At 38.0% G+C, this 13,924-nt stretch overlaps 1 protein-coding gene across 2 annotated transcripts in view; it reads right to left on the bottom strand.

The window, feature by feature from the left end:
* Nucleotides 1-1,062: 1,062 nt before the first annotated feature.
* Nucleotides 1,063-13,924, bottom strand: part of MOCOS (molybdenum cofactor sulfurase) — a 257,223-nt gene continuing 244,361 nt past the window's right edge. For both annotated transcript variants that reach the window (XM_066185278.1, XM_066185269.1), the window contains 2 exons: nt 12,008-12,112; nt 1,063-4,679 (listed from right to left, as the gene is read on the bottom strand). In XM_066185278.1, the coding sequence (XP_066041375.1) occupies nt 4,533-4,679; nt 12,008-12,112 (252 nt within the window). In that variant the 3' untranslated portion in view covers nt 1,063-4,532. The remainder of the gene's footprint in view (nt 4,680-12,007; nt 12,113-13,924) is intronic.

Genomic DNA, 13,924 nt, shown 5'->3' with positions numbered 1-13,924 from the left:
AGCATGCGCATCTCAACTTTCTCTTAAACTCTGTCTATAAGAAATGCCACTTTTCTTTCTCTCCCACATTTTTTCCTGTTCACCCTGGCCTTGCCACTGGCACACCTACCAAGAAGTCAGAAACATAGGTACATTTTGATTTAATCTCTTGATGACTCAAACTCCTATTTCCCCTAATGGCCTATTCCAAAACACACTTGGGAGGTTCTTCTCTATTCTTGATGAAGCTCCACCTTTTACTTAAACACTGGTGGCCAGAGGAAGGAGACAAGGCTGCCTCTGGAAACCCAGTCTAAAAATGGGGAGTGGAAAGGAGCATTCTGCCATCTCCTCCCCTCTCTGGGGGCTATGCCTGTTTTCCCCAAGCAGTTTCCTCATGACAGCTGTATAATGGAGAGACAGGGATATACCCACATTTCACCTCCATGGAAGTGACCAACCTGTTGGGTTACAGAGTCCTGCTCTTCTTTCCCTCCCACACTCAGTGAAACAAAAAATGCATGAACAAGTAGCTCGAAGTCACGTGCGGATACTGCCTCACTGTGCTCATGTCTGTCTCTTGCTGGCCCCGTGAGTCACAGATCATTTCCATGTAAACCTCATGAGAAAGGAGGTACAAGCCTTCCCTGAGATTCCTACACACACCAACTCCTTTTTAGTCTCCTTTGCCAGCTGACAGGTTAGACAGTGAGGAAAAACAGTGTTGGATCCCTCCAGGCAAAGGAGAGGGAAAATAAACCATCTTTTCTCTCACCATCTCGCTCTTGGTGAAAGCTCCAACTTCTGGATAACAGAAATGGATTCAATAGGACTGACTACATATTTTAAAGGAAACCAGTGATTATGAGTTCATTTTGTGCAGGGCCTAAGTGTGCAGCTGACTGGCATGTGGCTACATACACAGAGGGAACACCTCACCTGTGAAAACCAGAAGCGATGAGACATCCCCCTTCAGTCCTGAGCCACATACTCATCCATGTGCCCAGGAGTGCCTCCAAGCAGAACTGAGCACCTCATGAGCTCAAAGGTCAGAAATGCAACCATCATCAGCAGACACACCAAACACAATAGATATTTTATTGGTTTAATTTCCAAGGAAGTTAAAAACCAGATGAAAGAAGACTTGCATAGCATAATCTCTACAATTTATGAAGAATAATCACATTTTTTATGCAGTCCTGTAATTTTGACAGAAAGATGACCTAAAATTTTTACTATTTTTTACTATTTTACTATAGTCTTTTGAAGGACACCACTGAAAGTATATAAATCATAAACTAATCTGAAATATCTCAGTCATTTCAGAAAACACAGAGCTCAGAAACTTCTCCTAAAAATGTTGATTTCTGTTCTGTGATTTCAGCCTCCTGGCAATTATTAGAGCTTGTAATAATCACCATTTTTATCTTGAGATTTGAGAAGGAGCTGAGTCTCACAGAGAATGGAATGTGTCTGAATAATTCATTGCAAGTAAATAAGGATTTGGTTTTCAAATATATAGAGGACTTTCTACATATAGCACTCTGGAAATACAGTATTAAGTACATTTATTATCCATATAAGGCAAACATATATGTGAAACTATTGCAAAGATTTAATTTTGCAGTAATTGGAGTATTTAGATCAAAAAGCCTACATTCATATGAAATGGTCTTATTTTCTATATACTTGGAAACTTAAAAAATAAACCCTGATAGAACATACACTTTTTTATATAGCGTTTCAAAGTGTTTATGCCCCTTTTCTACCTACAGTCCTTGGGGTTGCAGTATGCTAAATTTGTTCTTCCTTTGAATTTTTTTTTTTCACATTATGGAAGGGATGTTCTTTCTGCAAACTTACTGTAAAGTGCATGCCATTTAAAAGTGACTCTTTGTACTTCAAGATTTTCCACAGAGTTTTGTCACTGAGAATTCTTCTTCATCGATGGAAAGACATATTAGTACTGGCAGGAACATTCCACTCACTAGAAGGGAAATATTATCCTTTATTTAGCTGAAAGATTCCTTATGTATCTTGCATCAATCTGAAGTGTTGTGACATTTCCTACCACTGTACCACAAGGATGTTCCTTCTGGGAAATGCACAGACTATACTAATGAGTATGTTCATACATCACAGGAAATCTTTCTTTTCCCCCTGTAAAATGGCAAAATTATTCTTGATCTAATACTACTAAGCCACAGCAAAGAGAATGTGTAATTGACTGGAAACAATAGGTCAAAATGACCAAGCATGACATTTTTAAAGTTCAAATCTTCTCATCCATAGTTATCATCCATTGCATTATGGATATTCACAAACAGTATTTGTCAAGTCACTGTGTACCAAAGTGACTTATTTTGTACTAAATGCAATAACGAGTGAAACAGAGCTTTTTGAGGTTGCTTTCAATTTCATTTTCTAACTTCTGTGCCATTTTAAACAAATGACACAGTGGTGAGGTGAAGAGGACAGAGCAGAGCGCTAGAGATCACCAAAGGTTAATATACAACAGGTCTCTTCATATTAAATCTGCTAGAGCTATGCTGGCTTTCTACCCAACAAAGCAATGCTTAGATATCAGGAAACTGCTTTTCAAGGTTCCAAAAAACCCTGCTCATTACAACCTCAGATAATTGACTATTAGAGATAAACCCCCTGCTTTTCAAAGCAGGCATCAAGGAGCAGACCTCGGTCTCCGAAGTGGAAAGTACAACTCTCAAAACTGATTCTCAGTTTACATACATACGAAAAACCTCTCTCCATGTATTTTATGGCAGATTGTAAGAACCAGATAATGTTCTTCTCATTTCCATTACAAAGCTCTGCTGAGAGACTGTTCCAGCTGAAGTGAGTAAAACCAGTTCTTCAAAAGAACAAAAGAAAAAAGAAACCATTATACATTAAAAAAAAAAAAAAAAAAGAAAAAGAAAAAAAAAAAGGAAAACTAAAAAGAAAAAAGAGCATTTTTGAATTCTGATTTGTGCTCTGGGTGATGAGCTTCCTTTTTCCCATTCTGTGCTGCTCTGTGGTAGTTGCTCCTCTTTCAGAATGACTGTATGACCAACTCTTTCACAAAGCTACCTGCCTCCCTCTGGGGATATGCTCAAACAACTCAAGGATTGCTTCAGCCAGAAGCACTTTCACACAGCTGGAGCCAAAATTGCCCCAAGGAAGATCTAAATCATATTGTATGAGAGTTTTGACGGTGCTTTAGTGGGGTCAAAATTTCACTTCCCAAATGGCAATAGAGCAGCCAATCCAGGAGAATTTTGTCTACCAGGAGGACTCCTGGAAGCATGAAATCATCCCATAGCTAGCTGGACACATGTTGAGGGTCAGAAAACGCCTGGCCTCAACGTATTCAGTCTTGATTTACATAGACTTTCCATGTGGGTTTTCCTTTTTGCTCCACAGCTTCCTTTATTTATTTTTTAGTAATCTTCACAATAATTGATATTTCAGAGTAAGTCTTAGGTTTCAGATATTTGCTCTCAGAAATCAGAAAGCATGAGTCTTTTTTTAGGAGCTTTCATCAGTCATTTAAGAAGGACACTATGAAATGAACAAAGGTTAAGAAAAATTACTTTGAGACCTGTTCACAATGGAGAAGCATCCAAACTTTCAAGAGTTCCCTTAATTGGCAATTAGAGATTGCTGAGGATAAACAATGTTTGTACAGAAAAATACTGTATTACTTGAAATATCTCTAATTAGAAACAAAGTGCCAGCTTCCATAAATATGTAAGGAAACAAGAATGTGGAACTCATAGAATCATGGAATGTCTTGGGTTGGAAGGGACCTTAAAGATCATTTAGCTCCAACTCCCCTTCCATAGGCAGGAACACCATTACATAAAAAATCCCAGGGAAGACATCACATAAAATAAATCAAATGGAAAAGTAACTAATGGAAGAGAAAGAAGTTGAAAACAAATGGATGGAATTCCTACACGGAATGTGTTTTGCAAATGGCATCCCTACACACTACTTCTGAAGGGGGAGACACAGATTTCCCAATAATTCCCTCTCTTCCATTGCTTTCAGACTGTATACACATCACCTTCAGCTTCCTTCTGGAAAAGCTGAATGCACTGCTACTCTCATTCCACTCTCCCACTGTTCTCTTCCCACCCACATTGTTTCTAAAATATGTCTTGTATCCTCTCTTCTAATTGGGGTTTTGACAAAGCACTAGAAGGAAGTTGAGTATTATTGTGTTTACTTTCCTTCATTGAGATGTGGCTTCCTGACAACCAAGTCTGGCTTGTTTTTGGAGTCATCCACCAGTAAGACTTGATCAAACCTGTTGCATCCTGAAGCAATTGTGCAAAAGAGAGTTATGGCTGCTGCAACCTAATCACAAGCAAAAACATGTAGGTGAGCAGTAATTATCAACAGTTTTGCCATCTGATAACATTTACAGCAAACAGAAAATTACCAGAAGAAAATGAATGGAAGATTTTTCCTTTTTTTTTTTTTTTTTAATGAGTAACTAACTACTGACTTCTCTCTGTAGTTGCATAAAAATTTCATCTCCACCAGAGAATCTATCCTGAACATTTTTCTTCACTGGATGTCGGAGGCTGAATTTCTGTATTCTCCTTCAGCACTGGAAGTACTTGAGACCCAACGGATAAAATATCTGAAAAGGATGAGAGCAAGGGCTGGTTCATCAGGTATATGCCAAAGTTTGTCTGAAAAAAAAGCAAAATATTTATTAAGATGCAATGCATGTTAGAGTAATCAAATCTATAGAGGATCTCACAACCCAGATATGCTTAGAAGAAAAATATTGCTTTCAGAATAAGAAGGTATGTACCATGTCCATGTAATTAAGAACATTCTTAACTCATTAATTATAATAGACTGGTAAACAGAAGCTAATGCCATGCTATTCAAGAAGAATAGCTTAAGTAAGTGGATAAATAACACAGTATTTCATCATGAGCTCCATAGTATATATGTGATTCACACTCCCTCACAATCCTGTTATTTAATGCCTGCTCTGGCTCGTTGACAAATACACTTAAGATATTGTCACAGACAAAGGCTCTGCAGCATGGGAACACTGGTATGTTCCAACAGTGAGGAAGTCTTGCATCTCCTACCATGAATTATTCGCTTTGTTAACAGAACTTCATTCTGCCTAGCCTCTATGAGTTTCCCTTCATTTGTTTTTATGAACATTTTAGTATGTTTTACAGAAAATATTCAGAAAGTTTGTTTTATTGTTGCTCCGACTTGTTAGGTGTCATTATCTGTGAATACATCCTGCATAAATATTAGAAATACTTAGAACTTATCTTTGGGATACTGAGTAATAAAGAAAAGAAGAATGAAATATCCACTTTGCCCACTGACCCTGCAAACCTCACAGGCACCAAAGACCTCATCTGAGTGTCTGAATTCTTATGTGAGGTCTTGATTTCAAGCAGTTGAGTGTTACAGTTGTGAGTGTGATCTGGAAATGTCACAGCAAGAGACTGATGTGGTTTTGTTTTCCAGAAGTGGAGAATTTAGAAATACGCAAGAGAAAGATTTGTCATCTCAAGATATTATTTTCCAAATAATTAGATAATAGTTAATCAAAAAACATGTAAAGTAGGAAGAAAAGGAACACTGAACAACACCATGTTAAACTGATAACAGATTTTTAGGCTTCAGAAAGTCTTTGCTCTTTAAACTGAGAATCTTGGGAACCCAATATTACTTTTCTTGTCTCTTTTTGCAGGTTTCAAAAAAAAAAGTATTTTGCTTTGGTAGACTACAGCTAAAATGTACAAGTTATTATAAAGTGTAAAGTAAATAAATAAGCACACAAAATTACTTGAAAACAAAATTCTATTATCCTTTTCTATTTCCTGATTACATTTACTGCCATTGTTCAGATCAATGATCCTGAAATTGAGTGAATTACATTTAGAGCAGGTTAAAAAAAAAAAGTAGGTAAAAGGGATTGCATTAAAGGAAAAGAAATTAATTTAAGGGAGCATATTTCACAGACTAGATATGAAGGCAGTATGTTGTCTCCTATTCTTGCACTGTGTAATTAAATAAAGATGCAGCAATGAGGTAACACAGAACAGCTCTTGGTCTTTGAGGAATTAATGAGAGGTAAGGCTGAGACCTACTCTCAAGTAAGAGAGATGCTGTAAAGCAGAGATCTATCCAAACATGGCATCAGACCTGAACTGGGTCTTTCTGTTTCATTTGCAATCCTAAACCTCAATGACAAAAATGGGTCCTGAGCTTAGGTATTTTTGGCTACCGCTGCTATTCCTTCATCTCACTGACATGTGACATGTAGAGGGAATGAGCTAGACCCATCAGGTCTACACTACTGCTGGCACTTTCTGGGTACCAGTGGCTCTAATGGTGGACACAGGGTACATCCTTGGGGTCAGGGTTCTAAAGCTCATGCTGGGGAGTGACTGCAGCACTGTAAGATCGCAGCCCTCCAGCACAGTGACTGTTGGATCAACCATGATGCTATAATGGTGCTGATAACTGTTTCCTTTAAAACATTAAAGTACGTAGTACATGTCATTTTTGCTTTTCTCTCATTTGTTAACAAGTTTCTCTATTGGCATAAATGATACATTTTTCAGCCTTGTGGTTAGTAAGCTGGATTCACCTCCTATACCCTAGTGCAAAAATGACAGTTGCCATGATATTGTTTTTTTTAAAAATCAGGCAATTACAAAAAAAATATTGTAAAATTATTACTAGTTCATGCTACACCATATTTCACACAGGAAGGATTTTTATAACTCATCCATGTAAATGAGCTTATGTGATGCATGAGAAGTTATTTATATTTACTGTATTGTCAATCTTGATGTATCTTAAAATGAGACTAAAATAAATCTGGGCAGATTGTTCACTGTGAAGAACTTAATTTACCAATTTTTGTTATTGAAAATCATTTAGCAGGATTTTTTTTTAATGCGTCTTAAAACATTCAGAATTACTTAAGAAAATGCATGTCTGAATGCATCTTGTCTTCAGGAGTTCTCAAATACTGCTTTAATACTGGTCCTTAGTACTTTTTTTTTTCTCTCATTGGGCATCTAAAGTCTCAGTGGTTTTTTCAGTGAGTAATGCCTAAGGAGTTTCCAAGGCAATGATATACTGATGCTGAGGGTATACATATTTTAGTAATAATGCCTGTTTGGAAATGCCAACCTTTTTTTTTTTTTTTTTTTTTTTTTTTTTTTTTTTTTTTTTTTGGTGAATGTTCTTAAACCCAAAATTTAGCCTGTGATTGCCAGAAGTGGATTTGACATCTTTTAAGGAAATTTCCCTGTTTTTTCAATAATTACAAATAATGACTCAGCAAGTCAATTGAGTGAATTTGACTACTGATAATAGCAATCACACACACACCCCTGCCAAGCAACCACAAAAGCTGCATCTGCCACTTCAGCTCTGCTTCTCACATTTCTGATGAAAAATGAGGCTTTCAGATGCAGAGATTACAGCCTGCAGAGTTACTACAGTGAGCTGCATAATCTCTGCCTGCTGCTGCTACGTTTTCCTGACTTCAAGGGCATTTTATTCTGCATATAATCTTTCCAGAACACACCAAGAACTGGGCAGGGAGTACAAGACTGTGAGCTCCGTGGTTTTATGTGGCAGTAGAAACTCTTCCCACGACTGTAAAATGTTACAGGGAAAAAAAAATTAAAGCTTCTTGATTAGGAAAAAGCAGACCACTTCACTGCTGGGAGAAACAGAGAGAACATACATATTCTTGCCAACAGTGAATCATATGATAGTCATCACACTCACTTAAAGGAGGAGCTGTGAAATGCTATCATTCTTGCATGTTGTTTCAAGTTCATTTACTGGATCAACAGTAATATATTCTGCTCAGAAATTCACTGACAGAGAAATACCCTGTGTGCACTATCCCTTTTCGTAAGACAGAAACCTGAGGGAGTACATCTGCCAAAGGCCTGAGGTGAGGTGCCTTTGAGCTACACCTCCTTAAGGGTCAGTTAACACAGACTAGAACCTGGTAGAGAAATGCCCTGCTAGAACGTTTAACAAGCACATAAATCATACTGAATGCTAATACCTAGCTTTGGAAGGATGAGTTCTGGCTTTTGCCTCCAGATGTAGCTCTCAGCTGCCATATCTCAGCAGATAAATTTACCAGTCCAGGTCTGATAATTTATTCATACAATAACATAACCTCCCTCTCTTCCAAAGATTTGGGAGATACAATTATGAAAGTTGATTTTTTAATGTAATAATATTTTATTAGCTTTATATTTATTATTAAATCTAAAGCCTTACAAAATAAGAGAGGGGAAGTACTCATTTTTGACATGCTGATTTTTCATATTGGAAAAAGGGATATTTTTAAACTGGCGTCAATAATACTCCATGTTGTTCTGTTGAAAATAACTGGTCTGTAGAATGTTTCCTTAACAACTGATTTGCCTTTGCTCCATCTTAAATAAATGCATTTTCCAGTTCAGCTACCAATGAGAAAAGAGAACCATATTATTTCGGAGGCTTATTAATTACAACAATCACTGCTCTCAAATGCTCCAGATATTTGAATGAAAAGCATTGCATGGTGTAAAGCCCTGCATTACTATGAAAATTATGATAATGACACATCAGATATGAGAGGTAATTTGCTATCCTTGCTAACATTTCAGTAAGCAATCCAAAGGCATGGCATCTAATTCTGCAGGAAAAGAAGCTCTCCCAAGGCACAATGAGATACATAAAGGAGGATCAACAGCCCCCAGGAAAAAACACAAGCCTTTTAGTGCATGAAGGCATGTGCAAACATAATGGATTTCCCTTGATGTGCTGCTATCCATACATTTAGACCAGGGCAGACTGCTAATGCAATAATTCCCTTTGCTACCTCGACAGCAAGTCCCAGCTTATAGCACTGCTGCAAATTTACCCACAGGGCTTCTGCTATCATTAGCAATAAACGGCATCTGCAAAACACCAAAGAAAGGCAGGAATTCTGTGTTCTCCCTTTTCCATCCATGTGTGTTTTGCATCAGGTGGTGAGGCATGTGAAACAGCATGTGGCTATTTGCTTAATGGAGTTATCTAGTCTTTCCTAATCCCCTGCAGTAACAGAAAGCACTCTGTCACACGAGGAGGGCTCATCTTTCCCTACCAGTCAAAAAATTACAGAAGGAATCCTTTATGAGTATTTCTTCAGAAAGCAGAGCTCAAGTTCACTTTATAGTGGTGTTTACATTTTATGTCAAGCAATGGCATGAAAGGTTTCATAAAAAGTAGCTGGCAAGGCTTCAGCACCATGATTTACATTTACCAGGAAAGATGCAAATTGCTTGTGTGGCTAGTTACAGTAGCTGGTTCTGATATTCAGCTGCAATCTATGTATGCAAAGGTTCCATCTTTCAATTTGAAGCACTAGATTCTCAGAGTGTCAGAGGAATGGAGAAAAACAGGATTTTAGAAATAGATAACGAACTACTTTTTACAAGCCTTACATTATTATACAAGCTCATTATTGAAGTTCATTGGCAGTGCTGCTATTTGGGCTACTTATTTGATAAATTTCAATGTAATTTTACAGGTTGATGTTCTTGGAAAAAACAAAATAAAATGGTAAATATTGACATCTGGCTCTCTTTCTGTGTGCAGTATCTTTAATGTTTTGGCAATCAACTTGCTACAGCAGCTTTCCAAAAACCTGGGAAATTATCTTAAATCTTATTTTTCTGCAATTTTTTTTAATGTTTTGAATTAGATTATTGACAGATAGGAGCAAATGCTGCTGAATTCCTTCGCTGAATCTGCATGTGATAAAAAAAAGAAAAGAAAAAAGAAAATTAAGTCTATTAGATGACTCCTTAGCAGAAAAGCACATGGTAGAGATATGAGTCACCAAAGGATTAGCTCTGCAAATTAACACTGTCACATGAACTCGATGTTCTTCCTCCCCACTGTGAACTGTGAAAGGTTTGGATCAATGTCCTCTGTTAGGTCTGCTGAGCACACTAAAAATGCCAGTCTTTCCTGGGTGTTGCTCACTGATAATCAGCTGGTGCCCAACACCACAGAGGTGACCTGCAGGAGGGATGTGCTCAGAGGTCTCAGAACAGACCAGGCAAAGCTACCAGTTCAAACTCTCCCTTTCAATTGTCAGCTAAGCCAGAGGACTCACCCTTACGCAGAGCAGGACATGCTCACAAGACCTCACCTGTCAGCAGCACTGAAGGCTGGGAAAAAATAAAAAAAAAGGCTGAATGTCTGTGTCTTTGCAGCGTGAATATCAGCGCTGCAGAGGGAGAGAGAGCACTCCCCCGCGCTGATTTGCAGCGCCCGCCTCGCCTCGCCGTGCGGCTTTTATCAGGCGCCAGCTCCTTCTCCAGAGGCTGGATTGCTCTCTTTGCCTTAGTCCTGTCTGAATGAGCCACTTGGTTCTAGCACTGCATCAAGAAAATCTCTTCATTGTCGAGTTAATCAGAATGAAAGAAGAGCTCATCTTTGCTGTGAGAAGCATGCAAAGATGCTTCGCCTCTCCTGAGAATCTGCGTCCTGAGTAAGGTTTTGTTGCCATTTTCTCGCTGAATACAGAGTGCTTGCTCTCTACAGAGGTTTCAAGTCATCACCCAGTAAAACTCATATGGACAGAAAAAGTCTTCTGCATACTACACCTCATGTGGCAGCAGGAAGCATCCCTGCCCTGAACGCCCAAATGTGCTCTGAAGTGTCTCAATTGCCCAAATACGCTCAGAACCGTCCCAGATGCTGCAGCTGTGGCTCACTGTTACTCAGAAAGGGCCCCTGTACTCAGAAAGGCTCCTGTCCACCGTGGCCAGGAGCTCATCTCACAAAGGCCCATGTACTGTTGTGACCTGGAGCAGAGGCTGCTGTGCAAGCCTAAGTCACCTCAGGTCAACGGGAAGCTGTGCCTCGACAGCTGGCCCTGCCCGCGCCTCTCCCCAGCTCACTGCACCTGGCCGGCTCCGACACGGAGGCAGAGGAGCTATTCACCAAGGATAACAGCCAACGAAAAGAAAGCCCTTTGTTTGCTTAATGAGTCACTGAGACGAATCAATTTATTAGCCTTTTTTTTTTTTTTTTCTTTTCTTTTTTTTTTGTCCGAACATAGAATGCAGTATTTGTAACTTGTTTGTGCATTGTCTGGTTGAATGATTTTCAGCCTATTTGTTACTGCTCTGCGCCGGTGCTGTGCCTGTCTCTGGTGTTGGGCGGGGACTGGCAAGGCTCCCGAGCCCCACTGCCTGAGACACTTTAACAACAGAAGCTTAACCAACAGGAAGCAATGAATTTTGAATAAGGATTTTCAGCTAAATAAATACGTATGAGGAGATTTGTGGAGCTTTTGGGATGCCGAAGCGTCTAGCCATAATCTTAGTGCTCTCAGTGCCAAGAAGCAATGCAACCTTAGGAAGAAGGACCTCAAATAAACCCCTGTATTTCACACTTATTTTCTGGTCACTTTCCTAAGCAATTAAGCTTCACTTTGACTATATTCGCATCTGCTCTGTTTTCCCTGCTAACTAATTTCTCAGGGTAAGAATAAAGTTTAGCCTTACACACCAACTAATTTCTCAGGGTAAGAATAAAGTTTAGCCTTACACACCAACTAATTTCTCAGGGTAAGAATAAAGTTTAGCCTTACACACCAACTGTATAATTTCAAACACTTTCTGATTTTTCAGTGTATTTCTTTTCTTAAAAGACATCAGTGCATCAGCTTGCGTTTTTAAGACCAAAATAAACACACTGTAAAGAAGTACATACTGAAGAAAAGCAAGCACAGTTAAAACTAATGCATATTAATAGTCCATTTCTGAATAAAAAATGTATTAAGCATTTTATAGAAATAAACCATGCCATATCTGGGTGGTAAGTGCATCCTCTTTTTACAGAAAAAATCCGAATGGTAACAACTTAACTGTGAATATTCTCTCAGCAGATATTTCACTACCCATGCAATAAAGTCACTACATCTTTCATTTCAGCTATTTTGAAGTACTGTACTGACCTTTCTACCTCTGGCAGCAGACAGGGACTGCAGAATTTCTTTGTTTCGTTCCCCAGACTGTTGATCAATGCAGATTATTTGGCATCTGCTACACGGACCCACAACCTGAAATTTTAGTTAAAGAAAGTTCATATCTGTTCATCAAAGAAGTACTGCATTGAACAGTACAAGCTTCTGACCATCATGATATCTTAAACACATACCTTTTGCATACTTTTTCTGTGGTTTTTCAAGTTTTCATTATGCAAAAGGTCAAGTCTGTTCACCTAATGTAGTAGGTCTACTCGCAAAAGTCTCATTGAGTTTTTAATTCACTTTTTTCTTTTCTTAAGGAAAACTTTCTCAGGGAAAACGTGAGAAATACCAGACATTTACATATTGGTATTTCCTGATGGCTTCACTTCTTCTGTGGGTTAGCAGGGCTGCTTGCCCAAAGAACTGAATACAAAATTAAGCCAATGCCTCAGGATTCAACCTAAGGAGGATTTTCTTGGGACTATTTTAGTGCAGCTGAAATACACAGTATATTTCTTACATGCATGGCACATATAGATACTCAGAATGTAAAATATTTAAATATACAAGTTTACCTAATCAAAAGAAAAAATTCACCCTCTATCATCTATCACACATGATGTTAACATCATATGCAATTGTTCTTAAAGTTAATTGTTGTGATAACAAAAGTTTGGTTTTAGGGAAAAAAACCAACCAAACAAAAAAACCCCAACCCTGCAACAAACTTCTTAGAGCTTTAAAAAGAAGAAGGATGACATATTGTACTTTCACTTAACACTGCATCCCTAACTTTAGCACAGCTATACATTACAGAAATTACATCTTACAGTATCTCAGTATACACATTCTACTTTTTTTAAAACGTGCCATAAATTTCAAATTGGGCAAATAATTAAACTGTATACTTCAAACATTTTCTGTGCTGATCTGAAGTGATGTTTCAGGTTTTTGAGATGCATCTAGACTGCTTGTATAAATCTTCAGCATAATCATCAACGCCAAACATCAGCTACTTTAGAAAATAATTTTCCACAGCTCTTTTTTTTTTTTAATTAAAAGAACAACAAGACAGAGAAGAAAATATTTTTTCCTGCTTTACTTTGTTAAACAGCTTCTACCATTTCTGTGGCATAAAAAAAAGCATTAACATAATTTCAACTGTTGCTACATCAGTATCTGAAAAAGAACCTAGCAGAGATGGGAAAAGGCAATGCAAGTTGCATAAGCCTTTCTATTTTTGCCTTGTATTCCTAAAGTATATCAATGCTAGAAATTGGAGTGCCTTTTATTTTGTAGTTTTACAGTAACTTATCAACAGGATCCTCAGCTGAACTCTCCAGTGTAACTCCAGCCTCCAACAAGCTATACACCATGGATTTTATCCTTTGTGTTCCTCATTTCTTACTTATAGGAAATTTTCCTCAATTTTCTGTAACTCATATTGCAGCTTACTGATCAAAGTACACATAAGAAGAGAGCAGATAAGCAATATTTCCCACCCTTGCTGAAAAAGTTTCTTACAGCATGCTGACCAGAAAAAAAAGGAGTGATGCCTATCACATCTTCTAGATTTGTTCTCGTACTCTTGTCATTCACACTTAAATTATAATCTCTAAGAAAACAACGAATAAGCCACTTTCACATTCTAGGCAAAGCATCTTCAAATACATATTTCATATCTCTTGGCCAGAAAAATTCAGCAGAACATTTAACACACGTATGCATCATTCTCTTAGGTGTCATATGTAGCTTTTACAGATTCTTTCTTGGGAGTTTTTCTTGAAAGAATGTATTTACAAACAAGGCCTGACTCTTCAGAATTTTCCTTACAGTACAAAGGACATTATGTTGTTAGCTATGATATGAAGCCAAACATACCAAAAAACCCTACCAGGCTTG

This window comes from Chamaea fasciata, unplaced genomic scaffold (assembly GCF_029207755.1).
Source record: "Chamaea fasciata isolate MVZ Bird 193981 ecotype frontalis unplaced genomic scaffold, bChaFas1.0.hap1 SCAF_1, whole genome shotgun sequence".
Lineage (NCBI taxonomy): Eukaryota > Metazoa > Chordata > Aves > Passeriformes > Sylviidae > Chamaea > Chamaea fasciata.
Note: the sequence above shows the minus strand (reverse complement) of the source record. Positions and strands in the feature narration are given on the sequence as shown.